The 21,616-nt window shown below is 51.9% G+C and overlaps 1 protein-coding gene across 2 annotated transcripts; it reads right to left on the bottom strand.

Moving 5' to 3' along the window:
* Nucleotides 1–37: 37 nt before the first annotated feature.
* On the bottom strand, nt 38–21,353 carry Bri3 (brain protein I3). Of its 2 annotated transcripts, none has more exons than XM_045143759.1 (3): nt 21,227–21,353; nt 6,506–6,608; nt 38–437 (listed from the first exon to the last, which is right to left on the bottom strand). In XM_045143759.1, exons 1-3 carry the CDS (start codon nt 21,351–21,353, stop codon nt 305–307), a joined length of 363 nt encoding a protein of 120 aa, XP_044999694.1. In that variant the 3' UTR covers nt 38–304. The 2 variants fall into 2 exon arrangements, with proteins under 2 accessions (XP_044999694.1, XP_044999693.1); XM_045143758.1 differs by lacking the exon at nt 21,227–21,353 and adding an exon at nt 6,864–7,053.
* Nucleotides 21,354–21,616: the final 263 nt, after the last annotated feature.

Genomic DNA, 21,616 nt, shown 5'->3' with positions numbered 1-21,616 from the left:
AAGGATAGCGCACAAACACTGGGCAAGCAGAACCAGCTAAACAATGGTATGAATCTTATTTATTTAAAACAGTATATCTCACTGTGCTCAAATCGAAGACTGCAAAAAATAGAAGCAGTGCTTTGAGTTGTCATGAACCTCGGGAGCAGAATCTCTGCCCCCCATCTCGGCTGTCAGCTCGCACATGCCAAGTCTGTTCCGCCTCGCTTTACAAAACAGTCCTGAAGCTTAATCAAAACTATTGTACACAACATTTACATAGAAAAGAGCTGATGTGGGAAAGCCAGCCGCTGTGCTTTTCCCTTTAAGTAAAGGTGGCTCCGCAGTTGGGGCATCTTCGCTTCCTCAAGGCAAAGCAGCAGATGAACCCAAAGGGAAACAGGACGATGGCCAAGAAGATGCCCAGGAAGGTGAAGCAGTACTCCAGGACCCCAACCCTGTGGAGAGAGAGCAGCCACGTCAAGGTCTCCCAGTGCCACCTCTGCAGTTTACACAGGTTATCTGGTGACTACAGGGAAGATGTGCAGGAACAGCCGCCCCTCCCTCAGTAACAGCTCATGGCTGGAGAGCAAAGGAGTGACTGGAGTGAACTGTCACTGCTACTCAGTGTTCTGGGTAAATTCAAAGGAAACAAACTCATTCCACTGTCACACACGCGCAAACTCCTGGCCCTCTGACAGCAGGACAGGCCCCACAAACCAAACCTATCCTAGGCTGTTTTGTGGTTCTAGGGATGGAACCTAGGGCCTGTGCACACCTGGCCAGCACTCTACACCAGTGAGATACTATATTCTTAGCCCTTCAGCTTTTTGGTTTTTTAACTTTTTTCAAGGTAGGGTCTCACTCTAGCCCAGGCTGACCTGGAATTCACTATATAGTCTCAGGGTGGCCTTGAACTCATGGCAATCCTCCTACCTCTGCCTCCTGAGTGAGGGATTAAAGGTGTGTGTCACCACACCCATCTGTTTTTTTAACTTTTTATTGACAGTTTCCATAATTAGATAAGCCATAATTCCCACCCCCATATACCCCCTTGCAAATGCACCCTCCATCCAATCCCCTCCCCCCCTTTCAATTAGTCTTTTGGGTTTTGTTTTGTTTTTTTGAGAGAGAGAGAGAGAGAGAGAGAGAGAGAGAAGCAGGTAGAACGGGTGCACCAGGGCCTCCAGCCACTGCAAACATGGGTACTGGGGAAATCAAACCTGGGTGGAGGTAGGGTCTCACTCAAGCCGAGGCTGACCTGGAATTCACTTTGTAGTCTCAGGGTGGCCTCAAACTCTTAGTGATCCTACTACCTCTGCCTCCCGAGTGCTGGGATTAAAGGTGTGTGCCACCACGCACAGCTCCTCTCTTATTTTGATATCAGCTTTTCCTCCTATTATGAAGGTCTCAGGTAGGTAGTGTTGGGCACTTCAAAGCCGACAAGTTGATTTCAGTGCTGCAAAGTTTCAGATTCTGTGCTTGCTTAGAAATCCTGGAGACCAGGGTTTGATTCCCCGGCACCCTCATAAGGCCAGATGCAAAGTAGTGCTCATATAGTCACCAATTTTTTTTAACTGTCTATATGTATGGGTGTGCCACTGTGAATGAGTAACAGACTTGCCCAACTTTTTGCATCTGGCTTACATGGGTGGAAATCGAACCCAGGCTAGCAGGCTTTACAAGTAAGCTACTTTAACTGCTAAACCATCGCCCCAGCCTATAAATAATTTTCTTTTTTACTACAAAAACTTAGGCACATAAAGTTCCAGCACTCAGGAGGCTGAGGTAGGATCACCGTGAGTTCAAGGCCAGCCTGGGCTAGAGACCCTGCCTCAAAATAACAACACAAGGGCTGGAGAGATGGCTTAGCAGTTAAGGTACTTGCCTGCAAAACCAGAGGACCCCATTTCATTCCCCAGGACCCACATAAGCCAAATGCACAAGTTTGGAGTTTGTTTGCAGTGGATAGAAGCCCTGGCACACCTATTCTCTATCTTCTTTTCTCTCTCAAATAAAAAAAAAATAAAATAGAACACAAAAGTCTTTACTTTTCCATCCCCTACAGGAAAGCCCCCAGCCCCAAATGAGATTAGGAGGGTTTTGAGGTTTGTTTGGGATGGAGCTAAAGACTCAAACCTGCCACGCTGAAACACAGTCTAGAAGGCCACTTAAGAAATACAACCTCCAAGCGTCAAGTCTACCACTAACATGCATGATATGGAACACCAAGACGTTGGGGGCATCACCCCAATCCCATACTAAGTGCACACAGATTCACGGAGCTGCCATCATGACTTTGGTCATGGGCCTTCTTCCTCCCGATATCCCAGAACCCTTAATCGTCCTGCCTCAGCATCCTGAGTACTAAGATGCCAAACCTGTACCACCACAGCTGACTCAAGGGTCTTTTCAAAAGCCCCAAAGGTAGGAAGCTACAGACACACCTTTGCCTTCAGCCCTGGGCACAAGAACACACCCTATGCCCCAAGATTCCATGCCCTTAACCACAATTCCATATGCCCAAAGCTCTGAACATATGGCCTTTCCTACAGCAAGCTTACCTAGTGGCAAGTGTGACCTGACCTCACACAGGGTTATCTGTACTTTTAATTTGTTGTACGTCATGTGAGGGGCATGTTCTGCAGAAATATTGATGTTCTAACTACAGTTCTGCTCCAGACCTCAAAGAGCATGTTAGCCTGAGTTTGAGTTTAAAGCTAACATCCGATTTGAGGAACATAATGTGGCCTCTGGGACAATCTAGACTCAGCAAAATATTACAGGTTGCTGGTCCTCTGATTGCGGGGCTGGGGGTGGGGGTCTGCCTTGGGGAATAGCAGCTACCCTCCAGCCACACTATCCTCAGTAGCCTCACTGCCTGTTTCTCTCCAACTTCCAGAAGAGCCAATTCTTCCAGGCCAACCTTTAACACTCTCACCTGGCTCAGAATCTGAACCTGGCCTCCTAGCTATCTGGGATGGCCCCTCCCCTCCCCTTGACAGGTCACACCCAGAGCGAAGAGTAGGAACTAATTCTGAAACACTTGCTTCCTGAACCCCTGACTCAAGCCTCCCCAAGCAAGTAGCCACTTGACCCAGACATCTGCCAGTGCTGGGCTCTGGGAGGGGTCACTAGGACAGGGAGCTACGGAGGCAGGAGGGAGCTCTTGAGTGGCAGTCCCAGAGGGTTCCAAGGCCAGGGGCCATGCACCTAGGAGAGGACTGTCCTGACCCTCCTGTGTTCTTTGGAAAACCAAACCTTTCAGGGGACCAAAGCAACACAGCTGCAAATGGTGTGGCTGGGCTCCCAGTTATGGGTGCAGCCCTCAGAGGAGACACTCCTCCCCCCAGTCTAGTTCACCTCCCAAACCAAAGGCCTCAAGGCACCACCAACCCAGAAGCAGCTTGCAGCCCACTGGGCACTGGAAGGGCAGCCTCCAGTGAGAAGGAGACAGAGGAGTTCCTCTACCAGCTGCAGGCCTGAACCGAGGGCTCACAGCAGGGCAAGATAGGCCCCAACCAGTTCCGAACTGTCCCAGGGTCTCCACTCCAAAAAGCGTCCTCAGGGGGCAGGAAGAGCTACCTTGATAGAGACGGTTGACTAGGACTTCACAAAAACAACCAGCCACGCAGGGAAGCAGGTCTCAACACCAGGCACAGCCTCAGGCCTCCACAGTGGAGAAAGTGGGCCTGGCCCGGGCAGGTGCCTGTGAGCTCCCCAGACACCCAACCTTGTAGCTGGGTGGCCCAAGCCAGGAATGGGAGGTGGGGGGCAGCCCAGGCCTCCTGTGGTCTGCATGCCTCCTCCAGCCCACTGCCTAGGGCACCAGTCCCCCCCACCTTACCAGCCCAGGCACAGCCTGTTCCCTCCCGTTTCCCCAGCCCTAAGTATCAGGAGCAGCCCTCCCTCCACTCACCACAGGCAGGAGCCCAAGGCTGTCACAGCCCCTTCTGTGTGGAGAGGAGCGACCTGCCCTCACCCCATACACACATTCCACTTGTGACCTGGGCTCCCAGGTCAGCCTCGCCGCCCAGCACCTGTGTGGATCCACCCTGGCAGTGGGTGGGGCGGAGGAACAATGAAGAGGGCTGGAAGGAGCCCAGCAGGGGCCGCACTCATCCACAGGGGAGTGAAAGAAATGCTTCTAAAAAGGGAAGATGGAGTCAGGCTGCTTAACTAGGGCTCAGACAGAATGGCAAAGTGACAAGCGACACAGGCGTCTTATGCCAAGTCTCACTCAGAGGGAATCACAGACGTGTGACTTGGGCAAATTCCTGCCAAGCCATCAGGGAGGGAAGGGACAGAGCCTGGCAGGCTAGACACAGAAAGGGAGGAAGTGTGCTCACATGAGAAGCGTCCCATCTTGCCGCCCCTACAAGACAGACAGGGGCAGACTTGATTCTTTCCAGAAGAACACGTCAGTCCTCACGCAGGAGCACATACACCACTCCCCTCCAAAAAACCCTGAGCAGAGCTGGTCACCACTCCAGGACAGCAGCCCACCTCCCATCCCTGCCTGGATGCAGGTGCCCCCCCCACCCACCCACCCAACAACTGTTGCAACAAGGATCAGCCCTGGAACCCAGGGCCAGCAGCAGAGGGCAGTGTGGGCGGCCTGTAGGGACTTCAGGTGTGCAAGGGCCCAAAAAGCAGGAAGGACCTTTGCTGCTCCTCCAAAGCCCACACAGAAGCTTGTCCTCAGGGGACCTGGACCCCTCAGTGCTGGAAGCCCCTGCCCAGGGGCACAGTGGAAGCCACCAGTTTCCAAAGAAAGGCAACCCTCTCAAGTACCCAAGCCTTTGCCCAGAGGGCAGAAGGCCCAGCCTGCCCTTGTCCAGATAATGAGACTGGAGAGCCCAGTTAGCAGAATTCACAAACCTACAACATGATACAACTCGCCGCCCAAGCAAAGCACAGCCCCATGAAGGAGCTCCCCACCTGACAGCAAACCCCGGCAGGATTCTCCATAGCCCTGGGGACGTCACCACCTGGGGATATCCAGCCTCCATCAGCCACAGTGCCCTGCTGCTGGTCTTTCCTCACCTAACCTCCTCCAAGCTCTGGGAGGTTAAGGCCAAGAAGAGCCTCCCAAGGCCCATCTCCTAGGACACCACCAACCATGATGGAAAAAGAACCAGGTGCACCTGGTAGGGTCGGGATCTGAACCCTTGGCTGGATGGACCACAGACATGACACCCCAGCCAGACCGATTTGCTCCTGGGCCCTGCCCCACAACCAGCCAGCCCAACACCCCTCCTTAAACTTTTAGAGATCTGACCTGCTCTGCCTCCATCCTCCAGCTGGGATGGGTGGGAACAGAGTACTCTGCAGCACTCTAAACCCCCAGGACTAACCTCAAAGCCAAACACAAGGCTTCCCATCCCCCACCTCTTCACCACCATTCCCAATGGCTCTCCAGAAGCGACCCCATATATGACCCCCAAACCATGCTCACTCTTCCCCTCCAAGTCCACTCCGTGTGCCTCAAACCCAAGCAGTCTTACACCCTCAGGTGCAGCCTCCCCGCAGGAGGCATTTGTCAGGAATCATTTCCAGAGTTTGGAGCGAGCAGCTCATTCCTGACCCTGGCCCATTCACCTTCTCCAAAGTGTCAGCCAGGCAATGACCCCCAGCGATGCGGGTTCCTGGGCACAAGGGCTCCAGCCAACCCAGTCCCCTCTACTAAACACACAACTCTGAGGTTGCAGTGTCTTGGGCCTGTGGTCAGGTCCTGTACTGTGAGATCATTAACTTCCCTGTGGCTCCACTCTGGGCCTCTTTGAAATGAAGTCCAAGTCCAAAGCCGGGTTTCTTAACTTCCTCCTCAAGACCCAGGCTGAAACCCTGCCCTGCTAACTCTGCCTAACTCCCTGGTCCATGTAAGCGGGGCCCATCCACCAAGGGCAGGGGCGCAGTCTTACTTGGAAACCTGAATCTTCAAAGCATGCACAAAACCATTCTCTGGCCCTAAGTACTCAGAGGGTTTCTGGCAGCTTCAGTTTGAGGATATGGGGGGGGGGGGGACTCCTGCCAGGAACAAAGAACCACGGGGTTTCCTCCTGGACCAGCTAGTGGCCAGGAGTTAAGTCCAGCTCTGCATTCCCCACCCTCACAGCTGTTGCTCCTCTGGCCACAGGACTCAAATCCCGGCGCCTCCTTTAGAAGAGTCATTTGCACCACTACACTAGCGGAAATTGGAGAATAAACAAAACCCTGATTCGCCAAGGGTCCCAGAACCAGAGAGGAAAGATCCTTGCTAGTATTTCTGCATCCCACGGACTCAAAAGGTTCCAAGGCCCAGGAAAAGGAGCCCACCCTTTATACAACCACACGCGCGTGTGCGTGTGTGGAGCACATTTAGAGCCACGGGTGGGTGCCCCTACTTTCTCCCACTGCAGCCTCTGGCGTGCTGGACACTTCCCAGACCCGAGCAGCAGAGCCACCTAAGGCAGCCCCGTTCCACCCACGCTCTCGCAAGGCTCTCCGCACGTGCACGCTCGGGAAACGCCAGGCTGACACTCACCTGCACACCGGGCAGCCTCCGACCACCACGATGGAGTTGGCGGGATAGCGGGTGACCCCTCGACTGTGGATGTTGTAGACCCTGGGGTGGGTGGTGGGGATCCCTGCGGAGAGGAGGAGGAGGGGGGCACTCAGCAGCTGCGCCGACTCCCCACTCCCCCAGGAGCTTCCCCCTCCTCCCCGCCTCCCACGTAGCAAGGGGGGAGAGGGGTGGTGGACGGAGTGCGGGAGCTCCTGGAGCCCGGGCAGCCGCCAAGCAAAGTTCCCCGCGGCCCGGCCCGGCCCGGCCCGGCCCGGCGGCAGGCAGACCGGAGCAGGAAGGAAGGCGCGCGGGCCGGGCCGGGGTCGGCGGCGCGCACCTGCGACGAGGTAGGGGTAGGGCGGCGGCGGCGGCGGCGGGGGCGCGGAGGGGATGGCGCCGTAGCCCGGCGGCCCGCACGCGTAGTCCCCCTGGCCGGCCTCCAGGGCGTAGGTGGGCGGCCGCTCCTGCAGCAGGGGCTTGTGGTCCATGGCGGCCCGCACCCGCCCGCTCGCCGTCTCGCTCGCTCGCTCGTCCTCGGCCCGGGGGGAAGGAAGGGGGGGCAGCTGCGGCGGGAACGGCGGGCGGCTCGGCCCAGTGAGGCGCGCGCCGGGCGGGCGGGCGGGCGGGCGGGCGGGCGGGCGGGTGCGGCGCCGCGGCTTTCCCCGCCCTCCTGCCCTCCCTCCCGCCTGTCACAAGACCCGGGTCACGTGGGCGGCGCGGGGCGGGGTCCGAGGGGCGGGGCCGCAGGAGGGGCGGGGCCGCAGGAGGGGCGGGGCTTCAGTCTTAAAGGCGCCGCGCGCGAGCGCGTGTGTCTCCCGCATTGAGCACCAACCCTACGCGCTCCCTAAGATCCTTTTTGGTTTTTTCGAGGTAAGGTCAAACTGTAGCCCAGGCTGACCTGGGATTCACTCTGTAGTCTCAGGGTGGCCTTGAACTCAGGGCGATCCTCCTACCTCTGCCTCCCGAGTGCTGGGATTAAAGGCGTGCACCACCACGTCCCGTTCAAAGTTTTGCTCTCACTTTTTTATTTTTTTCACCCCCCTCTCCCCCCTCCCCCGCTCCGGTAGATCTTGAGCTTTGTAGAAAGCCTCGTGTCTGCGTGGCCTCCACCCCCACCCCCAGCCCCAGCCCCAGCCCCAGCCCCTGGGCGGGGCGGGATGATGCCCAGGCCCCGCCCCCCGCGCGTCCCCGCAGAACCTCGTGCAGCGGGCGGGCGCGTGGTGCCCGCGGGCACGCCCCGGGAGCGCTCTCTGCACCCAGGCGGGCCAGCCGCGGTGCTTGCTCCCGCCGGAGAGGAGCCTTAAACCTTGGGCACCTACTGTGCGTCCCTCTAAAGTCCTAATCTGCGCCGGAAACCCCGCCGCCGGCTGGCCGCTGCTATTGTCCTCCTGGGGTTACAACGTGGACCGAGGCTCCCGAGGGGCGTGGCCTGGCCCAGACCCGTGCCTTGGAGCCTGGCCTCCTCGTGGCTGCGGCCGGGCCTCCTGCCTGAAGTATTCCCAGGCCTGATGCTGAATGGGTTTGTTAAATGGCAGAGGCGAACCGGGCGTGGTGGCGCACGCCTTTTAATCCCAGCACTCGGGAGACAAGAGACATCACTGTGAGTTCGAAGCCAGCCTGACACTACTTAGTGAATTCCAAGTCAGCCTGGGCTAGAGCTGACCCTACCTCGAAAAAGCAAAAATAACTGGCAGGGACAGAAAGGCTTAGAATCCCTGGGGGCTGGTAGCTCCCCCGTGCCAATGCCTGTCCCTGGGCTTGCACTGCCCGTTTTCTCTCCTTTGTGTGCAGATCTGCGTTTTGATCCAGCTTTGGGATTACCACAGCTCCTGTGAGATTCACCCAGTATTTATTTCAAACTTGTGATCTTCCCGTGATCCTGCCGAGTGCTGGGATTACGGGTGAGCGACGCTGTGCTTTAATATTTAATAAGAAGCCAGCCTATTCCTTTATCACACATTGAGCTCTTCCAAGCCCGGTCTCATTCGTCCTCTGTCTCAAAATCGTATGGGAGGAACTGTTGAAGCAGGCCAGCTTTGGGGCTGGCCAGCAAACATTAGGGGGCCATCCAGGTCATGAGCATGGTGGGTGGCACTCTGCAGGAGGATCACAAGTTCCAAGAGTGATAATTGTAAACAGAGGTGTCTAAAGACTTTGGGGGAAGCAAGGCAGATGCTTCTGGGGTGGGACAGGACTCAGGGGGTCGGAGCTACATAAGGAAGGAGCCCCTCTCTAGGAAGACTGGGTGCAGATGCACCCCAGGCCTCATCATCAGGAGAGGTGGGCTCAGGTCAAGTCAGTCCACTGTGACTACCCAAGTGGGGACCCATATTCTTGTCTCTGGTTTGCAGACTGCTAGAGACTGCATTGGTTAGCCCCTGATAACCTTTCCTCACAGACCCAGTGCAAGTTGGTACATTTCCCTTCCCCACAGCCCAGGTGAGCTGGTGGGACCCCACAAAAAAAAAAAAAAAAAAAACCTTAGCCTCTGCCAGGCATGGTGGTGCACGCCTTTAATCGCAGCACTCAGGAGGCAGAGGTAGGAGGATCACCATGAGTTTGAGGCCACCCTGAGACTCCGTAGTGAATTCCAGCTCTGCCTGGGCTAGAGGGAGACCCTGCCTCGAAAATCAAAAAAAAAAAAAAAAAAAAAAAACCTCACCCTCTAGCTCTCTGGTCCCTGGGAGTGATTTCCGGGCACTACTGTGAGGAATGCTGCTTTCAGACACAAAGCCCTCCCTGCCCTTAGTTCATGCAGCACTAATGGATGTGCACCTGCTAGCCCAGGTCTCACGTGCACACCCTACAGGGACAAAGATGATGACGCTGATGGGGACACCAAGAAGCGGTTGGGTAGGGAGCCAGACAGTAAACTCGAAACTGCGGTGGAGTGACATAGTGACATTTGTGTCCCAAGAGGGCTAAAAACACCACACACAAAGCAATGTACCTGGCCGTCCCAGGAGTGCTAGGGCCAAAATGTAACGTGGAGGCCACTTGGCCCCAAAGACAAGAGTATATCCTTCCAGGTCATGTGAATTACAATCTGGAGAGGATGCCCAGCAGCCAGCTCTGGGCAAGGATCTTAAATCACTTGCTGCGACCAAAGCCTTGGATGGGTCTCTAAGGGACAAAAGCGAGGTCCCATTAGTGGAGGTAGCCCAGACATTGGAGTCAAGATAGTCTCCTGAGGGCTGGAGACATGGCTTAGTGGTTAAGTGCTTGCCTGTGAAACCTAAGGACCCTGGCTCAAGGCTCAATTCCCCAGAACCCACATTATCCAGATGCACAAGGGGGCACATGCATCTGGAGTTCGTTTGCAGTGGCTGGTGTGCCCATTCCCCCCCCCCTGTCTGCCTCTTTCTCTGTCACTCTCAAATAAATAAATAAAAATAAAAAATAAAAAGATAGCATCCTGAGCTGGGTATGTTGGTGCGCACTTTTAATCCCAGCACTTGGGAGGCAAAGGTAGGAAGATTACTATAAATTTGAAGCCATCCTGAGACTACATAGTGAATTCCAGCCTGGGCTAGGGCAAGACCCTACCTTGAAAAGCAAACAAACAAACAAAAGTCTTTGTGTGAGTGCGTGTAGGCAGGACATGCTCATGCAATTCAAAGGACAACTTCACCGTCAGTCCTTGCCTCCACCTTGTTTGAGGCATGGTCTCTTGTTTCCCACCGTGGGCACCAGGCCAGCCAGCCTGTTTCCGGGTCTCCAGCTCCCATGTCTCGGTAGGCGCACTGGAATTACAGGCATGCTACTGCATTGAGCTCCACGTGGGTTTTAGGCTTCAGAACTCAGATCTTCATGCATTCCCTATCCACTGAGGCTTCCTGACAGCCACAATCAAGTCCTTCATTATTATTGTTGTTATTTTATTTATTATTTATTTTTGGTTTTTCAAGGTAGGGTTTCACTCTAGCCCAGGCTGACCTGGAATTCACTATGTAATCTCAGGGTGGCCTTGAACTTGCTGCAATCCTCCTAACCTCTGGTTCCCAAGTGCTGAGATTAAAGACATGTGCCACCATGTCTGGTTAAAGGTTTTACTTTCTTTTCCAGGATAGGGTATCACTGTAGCCCAGGCAGACCTGAAACTCATTCTGTAGTCTCAGGCTGGATCCTCCACCTCTTCCTCCCAAGTGCTGGCATTGAAGGTATGTATCACCATATCCAGTGCATCTGGAATTTATGTGCAGTATCAAGAGGCCCTGGCATGCCCACTTTGTTTCTGTCTAGCTAGCTGTCTATATCTTAATCTGTTTCCCTCTCCCCCACAAACAAGGAAATAAAAATATAGAAAGAGGTGTGGGGCTGGAGAAATGCCTTAGCAGTTAAGGCACTTGCCTGTAAAGCCTAATGACTGAGATTTGATTCCCCAGGTCCCACATAAGTCAGATGCACAAGGTGGCACATGTGCCTGGAGTTCATTTGCAGTGGCTGGAGACCCTGGCATGCCCATTCTCTCCCTCCCTTCCTTCCCCCCCCCATAAATAAAAAAATAAATCACCATGAGTTTGAGGCCACCCTGAGACTACATAGTGAATTCCAGGTCAGCCTGGGCTAGAGTGAAACCCTACCTTGAAAAACAAACAAAAAAAAATTTTTTTTTTAAAGAGATGTACAGCATTCTTGAGGATGACATCCAAGGTCTCTGGCCTACACACACACACACACACACACACACACACACACACACACACACACATTCATGTGCACAGACACACATGCACAAAACACATATACTTGCATACAAAATAATGTTTAAGACTGGGTGAGCTATGGCAAGATGTATCTGTAATAACCCCAGCAACTCAGGAGGCTGAGGCAGGAGGATTGAGAGCTCAAGCCAGCCTGAGCTCCACAAGACCCTAAATGACTTCCCAGCTGGAAAGGTATCAGCTGACATCAGGGTTCTGGTTCTGGTTATGGTAGACTGAGGAGAAGGGTCAGTGGCTAAGTCTGCACTCAGTAACCACTGACCTGAAGAAAAGGACCAGGCACGTCCAGCTGGCTACAGACTGTACTTGAGCTGAGCCCGTGCACCTGACACAGGCTGGGAAGGACTGAGACCAGGTACTGGTAACATCATTCTCTTAATTTCTTTGGAGACAGTGTTTAATGTATCCCAGGCTGGCCTTGAACTTATAGAAGAGGAAGAATTTGAACCCTCGGTCCTCCTAACTTCTCCTCCCAAATACTGGGATTCCAGGTATGTGCAGCCATGCCTGCTTTAACACCGTCCTCTGCTGAAAGCTCATGGCCAGTGCCTCTCACTTGGGCAGCATTTGTGGAGCAACTCGTCTGTGCACAGAGCACTCCGTCTGCACAAGGAGCACCCCACCTGGACAAGGAGCACCCCATCTTACAAGGAGCACCCCGCCTGCACAAGGAGCACCCCGTCTGTGCAAGGAGCACCCCTTCTGTACAAGGAGCACCCCATCTTCACAAGGAGCACCCCTTCTGTACAAGGAGCACCCCATCTTCACAAGGAGCACCCCTTCTGTGCAAGGATCACCCCTTATATACAAGGAGCACCCCGCCTGTGCAAGGAGCACCCATCCGTGCATGGACGTGTCCAGCACAAAATGGAACACCCAGCCCATGGGGCTGAGGCTGTGACGGGCCGGGTGGCTGGCAGAACGAGCAGGCACATGATAGGAAGTGGGGCGGGCAGGGTAGGGGAGTGCTTGGCAGTTGGGTTTGGAAGCTGACATTTGAGCAAAGAAAGTCATTAGAGCAGGGGGGGAGGACTGGAGAGATGGCTCAATGGTTAAGGCCCTTGCCTGCAAAGCCTAATGACCGAGATTTAAATCCTTAGTGCCCACATAAAGCCAGATGCACAAAGTGGTGCATGTATCTGGAATTAATCTGCAGTGGTAGAGGCCCTAGCGTGCTCTTTCTGTCTTTCTCTTCTCTCTTTCAATCTCCTCTGTGTCCCTCTGCTTGCAAGTAAGTAAGAAAGAGAGAGAGAAAGAGAGAGACTGGAGCCAGTAATAATAGTGCAAACCTGTCATCCCAGCACTTGGGGGGTGGAGACAAGATCAGGAATTCAAGACCATCTTCAGCTACATATCAAGTTCAAGGCCAGCCTGCACTATGTGAGATGCTGACTCAAGAAAGAGGGAGGAGAAGCAGATAGTTGGCCACGTAGCAACGGAAGGAATAACTTAGGCTTGTTTGCTTTTATGGTGGGGGAGCAACTGAATGTGAGCTGGTGAGAGCCGGCCAGCAGAGATGCAGGGAGAAAGGACACGTGGTCTTCCGCAGAGTGGGGAGCGGCCCTTGGCTAGGATTGGGACTGCTCACTCAGGGGCCACAGCAGGCAGCTCCTGGACAGCTAGGCAGGTGGATGTTTGTAAGAAAACCCATCTCGATACCTTCCAGTGAGTTGCCAGGGAGGTCCCTGATGCCACCAAAACATTACAGGCCATTGCCAAGGCCCTTGGTTTCCCACCAGGAATAGATGGTAAGACCCTATTGCTGAAGACTCCACATACTTGGGCTGCAAGGCCACTGAGAAATCCTGTTGTTGCTGAGCTGATAACCTCCTCCAAGAAGACCAGCTGACAGAAAGCTGGAAGAAGCATTCTGCACACAGTTCACTGGGGATGAGGGGAGAGATCACCAGTGAAGATACTCAACAGTGGACACTGCAAGCCTTATATTTGGCCAGTCAGGACAAATGAGCCAACGGGTGCACATCTGTCATGAGGGAAGCCAACTGCCCTCTAATTGGACTGGAGGCTTGCTCCATGGGAAGGGAATACATCCCTGATACTGAAAAATTAAAACAGGGATAGTCATGAGCCCTAGGGGTGTAACGTCTGCCGCTGTCTGGCCAAATGTATATACTATGCTTATCAAACTGCCCAGTAAGCACTTCTCTTAATGTTCATACCCTTATATTAATGCTACTCTCACTTTTGGTAGAGAATCTTCTCTTTTCAGATGGCAGTGACCTTGGGACGACTCAGAAGGCATCATGGTGCTGGAAAGAAGTGACCAGAGTGCTCAGTACTGCAATATATCTATCACATCTTCCAAGACTCAGGGTCTAATGCGGAAGAGGTGGTGGAAAGAATGTAAGAGCCAAAGGAAGGGCAGGACTCCTTACAACGTGCTCCCCCCAGACACAAAATGGCCTGGATATCCATGACCTCACAGTGCCCGACACTGCCTACACAAGACCATCATAAGAGGAGGAAAAGATCATGACATCAAAATAAAAGAGAGACTGATCGAGATGGGGAGGGGATATGATGGCGAGTGGATTTTCAAAGGGGAAAGTGGGGGGAGGGGAGGTATTACCATGGAATATATTTTATAATCATGGAAGTTGTTAATAAAATTTGAAAAAAAAAATCTCTTTCTCAGCATTATACATGCTAGCCAAGCACTCTGCCGCTGACTACATACCCACCCTTAGCTATCTTCCAATTTCTACCAGTTTCTTTCTGAACTTGGAAGCAAAGCAAGCAGACGAGACAGCCCAGGAGGGAAAGAGGTGTTAGCGTTTTGAGGAACGAAGAGAAAGGCACGGGCATCACCCAGACGGGGACTTGAGCAGGCAAGAGAGTTACATGACGGCTGGGTAGCATGGCTGCTTAAAGTGAGGCCAGTGACGTCCGTACGTGTCCTGGCAGGAGCAGAAGCCATCCTGAAGACACACTTACGCCCCTCCCCTTTGCCCCTGGGAGGTCTAAGGAATCGGAATTGAACCTGGGCCATCAGACTTTACAAGCAAGCATCTTTAGCCATCTCGCCAGCCCCTGGGACTATGTTGTGACCAGGACTGCTCAGTTACCCATATTTCTTGTCCTTTGTTTAAACCTAAGCTTCATGTCAGTGCCCCAAAGATGGACTTGCAGGTCACTGGACCTTTGTATTAGTTCCACTCCCGCTAGGACCACATTGGACAGATCTCCTTTCTCCGCTCTTCACCGTGACTTTGCCTGTCTGTTTTGAGGCAGGATCTCATGTAGCCCAGGCTGACCTCAAACTCCCTGTACAGCCAGGGATAACCTTAAACACCTGATCCTCCTGCAGCCACCTCTTGAGTGCTAGGGGCACAGCAGTTCATGTATGATGGAAATGGAACTCCGGGCTTCATACATGCTGAGCTATGTCCCAGCCCCTACCGGTCTCATTAATTGATTTACTGAGCATGGGTGGCTGAGCTTAGCTCGTTAGGGCTGCTTTGACCCTAAAACCTCCTGTGACAGTAATAATGTGAACATACTGAGCACTGTCCATGGCATGTCCCACGATTTCTTGTCTCTGCACATCCCATGAACATGGGCATCAACACTCTTAGCTGCTTACAAACAAGGATGAGGCCCAGGCTGCTCCCGTAGCTTTCCCAGAGAACCCTGGCCCTCAGACACCAGGTGTGTGGTGGGCAGTCGTGAGACTGCATCACTGCTGTCCCGCACCCAGGGCGCAAAAGGAACACCGGACACTGGTTTTAAAAGGAACACATTCCTATGGAATAGGGCAGGCTCTGTTTCACATAGAACAGGCTTCCTGTGGGCTGGGGTGTAGCTCAGGGTTTGCTTAGCGTGCACGAGACCTCAGGACTGAATGGGGATGAAAGAATAATGACTCCATGCGGAAGAGGTGGCGGAAAGAACATAAGAGCCAAAGGAAGGGTAGGACTCCTTACAACATGCGCCCCCCAGACACAAAATGGCCTGGATATCCATGACCTCACAGTGCCTGACACTACCTACACAAGACCGTCATAAGAGGAGGGAAATATCATGACATCAAAATAAAAGACTGGTTGAGAAGGGGAGGGGATGTGATGAAAAATTGAGCTTCAAAGGGGAAAGTGGGGGAGGGGGAGGGCATTACCATGGGATATTTTTTATGATCATGGAAGTTGTTAGTAAAAATTTGAAAAACAAGTAAGGTCACAGCTGAACTCTGTAAGGACAACTCCTCAAAAAAAAAAAAAAAAGAAAAAAAAAGGAATAACAACTCCACGTTTTTTTCAGATAACCGAAATGCTGCTTTTTTTTTTTTTTTTTTTTTTTTTTTTTGGTCTTGTTTGAGACAGGAACTCACGTATCCAGGCTGGCCTTGAACTCCTGATCCTCCTGCCCCAACCTCCTAGGTAATGGGATTACAGATGTGCTACCAGCATGCCTGGCTTCAGTTCCGCTCTTCATCCACTTACATAATGCACACTGATTCTTTTTCTTAGGGTTGCCATTTCTGTAAATATTGATTTTTGACTGAAGTGTGTAAACGTTTCCTCTGCTATGCGGGTGGGGGTCCCGGGGGTCGGCTCAGGCACAGGATGAGGGGGTTGTCATTGTCCCTTACGCCTTGACAGTCACTGTGGTTGTCCTCCGATGTAGTAGAGGACGCCAAAACAAAGATCATGCCCTTTCTTGCATGCTGACAGCCCGTCACGTGGGCTTCTTGGCACACACAGGAACTGGGTACCTCACATGGCTGGAATTGTGACCAACGAAAAAGGAAGCAAGGGCAGTGTCAACGCCCAGGGCCCGTGACTCCAAGTACCTCTCTCAGGGAAGGACGGGGCCAAATATTTGCCTAATGGCTGTTGTTTGTCTTAAACAAACACTAGGAAGTTTTATGGTAAGCCTGTTGTGAGCCTTAAAATTCTACTAGGCAAATATTTCTAAGTATTTCATAAACCAAGCACATGAGTTTCTTTTACTGAGCTGTCTGGCAAGTTTTTCATAAGTCACATCTATGCCTATTCTTTTTTAAACTTTTTTGTTTTGTTTTGTTTGTCTTTTTGTTTTTCGAGGTAGGGTCTCACTCTGGCCCAGGATGACCTGGAATTAACTATGTAGTCTCAGGGTGGCCTCGACCTCACAGCAATCCTCCTACCTCTGCCTCCCAAGTGCTGGGATTAAAGGCGTGTACCATCACGCCTGGCTCTTTTTTAAAACTTTTAAAAAATATTTTATTTATTTATTTGAGAGAGAAAGCAGCAGAGAGAGAGAGAAAGAATGGGCATGCCAGGGCCTCCAGCCACTGCAGACAAACTCCAGATGCATGCGCCCCCTTGTGCATCTGGCTTACATGGGTCCTGGGGAATTGAACCTGGGTCATTTGGCTTTGCAGGTAAGTGCCTTAACTACTAAGCTGTCTCTCCAGCCCTTTTTTAATTTTTTAATTTAATTTAATTTATTTGAGAGAGTGATAGAGGGAGAGGGAGGGAAATAGAGAGACAGAATGGGTGAGCGAGGGCCTTTAGTCACTGCAAACAAACTCCAGATGCACAAACCACCTTGTGCATCTGCTTACATGGGTTCTGGGGAGTTGAATCTGGGTCCTTAAGCTTCATAGGCAAATGCCTTAAGCTCTAGGCCATCTCTCCAGCCTACATCTATGCATATTCTAATCTATATTATACCTTTTGTTTCCCTTCCCCTCCCCTTCCCTCCTCTCTTCTGTATCTCCCTCTCTGGTGGGGAAGCCCAGGGCTTCACACATACTGGGCAACTGTTCTAGCGCTAAGCTGTATCCGTTCAAGGGTCCTTTGGCTTTGCAAGCAAGCACCTTAACCACTGAGCCATCCCTCCAGCCCTCCATCTTGTTCTTTGAGGCAGGGACTCTAGCTGAACCTAGAGCTCACTGATTCAGCTAGACTGGCCAGCCCGTGAGCCCTGAGGACTCCATCTCTGCCTTCCCAGCACTGGAATTCAGGCATTACCGCCGTGGCCGGCATGTTGCACGGGCTCTGAGTCTAAACCCGGGTCCCGTGCTTGCACAGCGAGCTCTTCACCCACTGAGCCACATCCCCAGCCAAAGACTTCTGGACTGAGGTGAGGGTCGAGGGGATCCAAGCAAGTTGATCCCAAGTTGTATGTTGAGGGAGGTAATGGGTTGTGAACAGAAGAGCAACAGATTCTCTTCCAGAATGTTCCAGGAACTTCCTTTGTAACATGATCAAGCCACTGAGCCTCCTAAGCTGGAGACTTCGACATCCTTTCAGAATTATTCTTTATTTTTTTGTTTGTTTACTTTTATTTATTTGAGAGTTACAGACAGGGAGAAAAGGCAGGAGAGAGAGGGAGAGAGAGAGAGAGAGAATGGGCGCGCCAGGGCTTCCAGCCTCTGCAAACGAACTCCAGACGCGTGCGCCCCCTTGTGCATCTGGCTAACGTGGGACCTGGGGAACCGAGCCTCGAACCGGGGTCCTTAGGCTTCACAGGCAAGCGCTTAACTGCTAAGCCATCTCTCCAGCCCTTTCAGAATTATTAGAATGTGTCTTCTTAGGAGACATTTTTGAAGCTATTTTTTTTAATTTAATTTTTATTAACATTTTCCATGATTATAAAAAAATCCCATGGTAATATCCTCCCTCCCCCCCCCCACTTTCCCCTTTGACATTCCATTCTCCATCATATTACCTCCCCATCTCAATCATTGTACTTACATATATACAATATGAAGCTATTTTTTGTTTGTTTGTTTTATTTTCATTTATTTGAGAGAAGAGAGGCAGAGAAGAGACAACGAGGGCACCAGGGCCTCCAGCCACTGCAAACAAATTCCAGAGGCATGCGCCACCCTTTGCATCGGGCTTACCGTGGGTCCTGAGGAATTGAACCTGGGTCTTTTGGCTTTGTAGGCAAGCGCCTTAACCACTAAGCCATCTATCCATCCCTGGAGACACTTTTGCCACATCACCTTCCAGGATTGCAATGTCAACATATGCGAGGGAGATAACATCAGCCATGAGCCTGCTCTGTGCTGGGCACCGCAGGGTGAGTCCTAAGTTCATGTTCTGTCATCACAGCTACTGCTCAGCCAGCCAGGACAGATACATGTAATTATACTCAGTTCACAGATGAGTAAAGCTGCTGACACCCCTTTGTGTAAGGGTTCCCCGGACCCCACCATAGGCCAAGATTTATTCATACACACACACATACACACACACGCACATATACATATACATATACATGTATATGTGTGTGTGTATATATATATACATACATATACATACACACACATGAAGCACCAGGCTGGAGAGATGGCTTAGCAGTTAATGTACTCACCTGAAAAGCCAAAGGACCAAGGTTCAATTCCCCAGGACCCACATCAGCCAGGTGTACAAGTTGGCACATGCACCTGGAGTTCGTTTACAGAATGGCTGGAGGCCCTGATGCACCCATTCTCTCCCTCCCCCTCTCTCTCTCTACCTCTTCTCTTAAATAAATATATCTGAAGCACCTAGGACATATTAACATACTAGATGCCTATTGCAGTCAGGTTCGCATTGCTGGTAGAAATCACCCAACCAAGAGCAGCGTGTGGGAAAAAGAGGTTTATTTTGTACTACAGGCTCGAAGGGAAGCACCACAATGGCAGGAGAAAACAATGACATGAGCAGAGGGTGGACATCACCCACTGGCCAACATAAGGTGGACAATAGCAATAGAAGAGTGTGCCAAACACTGGCAAGGGGTAGCTGGCTATAACACCCATAGGCCCGCCCCCAACAATACACTCCCTTTAGGAGTCATTAATTCCCAAATCTCCATCAGCTGGGAGCCTAGCATTCAGAACACCTAAGTTTGTGGGGGACACCTGAATCAAACCACCACAATGCCCAAGAAACATGTCACTGACCTTGAAAGTCATGAGTAAGGATCTGCAAGGATTCTAACTCGAACCCATCAAACTCAGCCTCCCACCTAGGGGACCATGAAGTGTAAGCCCACCTCGGTGGAATTTTGTTGTTGTTGTCTTGTTTTGTCTTGGGGTTTTTGAGGTTGGGTCCCAGTTTAGCTCAGGCTGACCTGGAATTCACTATGTAGTCTCAGGGTAGCCTTGAACTCATGATGATCTACCTACCTCTGCTTCCCTAGTGCTCATTAAAGGCATTATTATTATTATTATTATTATTATTATTATTATTATTAAAGGCATGTGCCCCCACACCCAGCTGCATCCCCACTTCAGGTTAGACATAGGTCTGGATCATTCCACAAAGCTATCCTTGGTGGTTTTTTGTTTGTTTATAAGATTTTATTTTTATTTATTTATTTATTAGAGACATAGAGGGAGAGAGAAAGAATGGGCACACCAGGGCCTCTAGCCACTGCAAAATGAACTTCAGATGCATGTGCCACCATGTGCATCTGGCTTATGTGGGACCTGAGAATCGAACCAGGGTCCTTAGGCTTCACAGGCATGCACCTTAACCGCTAAGCCATCTCTCCAGCCTCCTTGGTGTTTTTGTTTGTTTTGGTTTTGCGAGGTACGGTTTTGCTCTAGCCCAGGCTGATCTGGAATTCACTATGTAGTCTCAGGGTGGCCTTGAACTCCTCTGCCTCCCGAGTGCTGGGATTAACATGTGCCAACATGCCCGGCTTCTTCGGTGTTTTGGTTTGTTTTGTTGAGGGGCAAGGTCTCACTCAGCTCAGGCTGGCCTGAAACCCACAGTGATCCTTCTACCTCAGCCTCCTGTGTGCTGAGTAAAGGTGTAAGCCATCACACCTGGTTCCATCCTTGATTTTTTTTTTTTTTTTTTTTGAGGTGGGGTGTTGCTGTAGCCCAGGCTGACCTAGAATTCACTATGGAGTCTCAGGCTGGCCTCGAACTCACAGCACTCCTCCTATCTCTGCCTCCCAAGTGCTGGGATTAAAAGTATGTGCCACCATGCTGGCTCCATCCTTGATTTTTAAAAGACAAAGGGAAGATGCATGCTGTCTTGGATCTGACTGGGTAGTCTTGTGGTTGTGGGTATCACAGAGTAAAATGGCACACCCCCGTAACCTCTCCAGTGTCTCAGAGGAGAAAGCAAGCTGCTCATAGATTTACAGAGGTCACGCCCCTGGATAGGGACAGAGCTCAGTGTCAAAGCCCTTGCCTAGTATGCATGAGCCCCAGTACCAGAGGGCTTGCCTAGCATGCGTGAGACTTTGGGCTCCAAACACAGTGCTTGTAGAGAGGTCTGTCACGTCAAGATCGGTCAGCCCTTATTGAATCGACCGTGGCAGTGAGAAATCAAGTAGAACTTGAAACCACACTCCTCACCAGAGTATTTAACTCATTAACAAGGGATCTTCTTTGTGTGTGGGAAGGAGACAAAGGACTGCTACCAAGCTGAGACAGAAGTCATGACCTTTAGGCCATAAGGGACTTCTGGGGTCCATCCATTTTGAGGGGACTCCTGGAGAGGATGCTGAAGATCTGGGTCTCCTCTTCTCTCAGCCATGGTTCTGTATTGCCAGAAACTGGCCCTCTTCAGGTTTTGGTACCCCTCCAAGACAGCGGGGACTTGAGACAGTCCACCATAGAGGCTGTGCTTTGTGAAGCCAGCGGCTTGGAGGATGGCAGTCAGGAGAGTCCTTAAGAAGAAAGGCCGGGGCTGGGAAGATAGCTTAGGCGCTCACTCGCAAAGCCTGATGGCCTGAGTCTGATTCCCCAGTACCCATGTAAAGCCATATGCATAAAGTGGTGCATGTGCCTGGAGTTCATTTGCCATGGCTGGAGACCCTGGCATGCCCATACTCACCCTCTGTTTGCTTCCATCTCTATTTTAAGTAAATAAGTAAATAAGTAAAGTGTCTTGAAAAAGAAGAAGAGGGACAGGAAGAAACTGCCATGAGTCCTGATGCCTCTCCCTGTCCCTGTCCCCATCTAGTTTCTGCCTCCTCTTCCCCAGCCACATCTCCCCTGCCTCGTCCCAGGGCTTCCTACCTGCTTCCTGCACCGTGGAAGACATGACTGGCCCCAGAGAGACGCCCAGGAGCGGCAGGAGGTTGCTGGAGGTCGGGATGGACAATGCCCCCTTGCGCTCCAGCAGCGGACAGGCAGTGGGTGACATAAAGGAGAGAGCCAGAAGCCAGCGTCAAAGACCCATAGCATTAGGAGCTTGGGGATCCCACGAGGAACTGGGCAGCGCAGGGCCTCACAGGGGACAGAATGCAGCCTCACAATCCTGTCCTGTGTCAAGGTTCTTAGGTTCTGAGCTTGAGCCTCTGGCCACCAGGAGGCGACACTCACCTCTCAGAGCCTGGGCATTTCATTCCACCTCCAAGGGGACCCCTGGATACAAACCAAGACCCTCCAGAGGGGAACGCTGAGCCG

The sequence above is a fragment of the Jaculus jaculus genome, chromosome 2 (assembly GCF_020740685.1).
Source record: "Jaculus jaculus isolate mJacJac1 chromosome 2, mJacJac1.mat.Y.cur, whole genome shotgun sequence".
In the NCBI taxonomy this organism is placed as follows: Eukaryota; Metazoa; Chordata; class Mammalia; order Rodentia; family Dipodidae; genus Jaculus; species Jaculus jaculus.
This window is presented reverse-complemented; position numbering and strand designations above follow the sequence as displayed.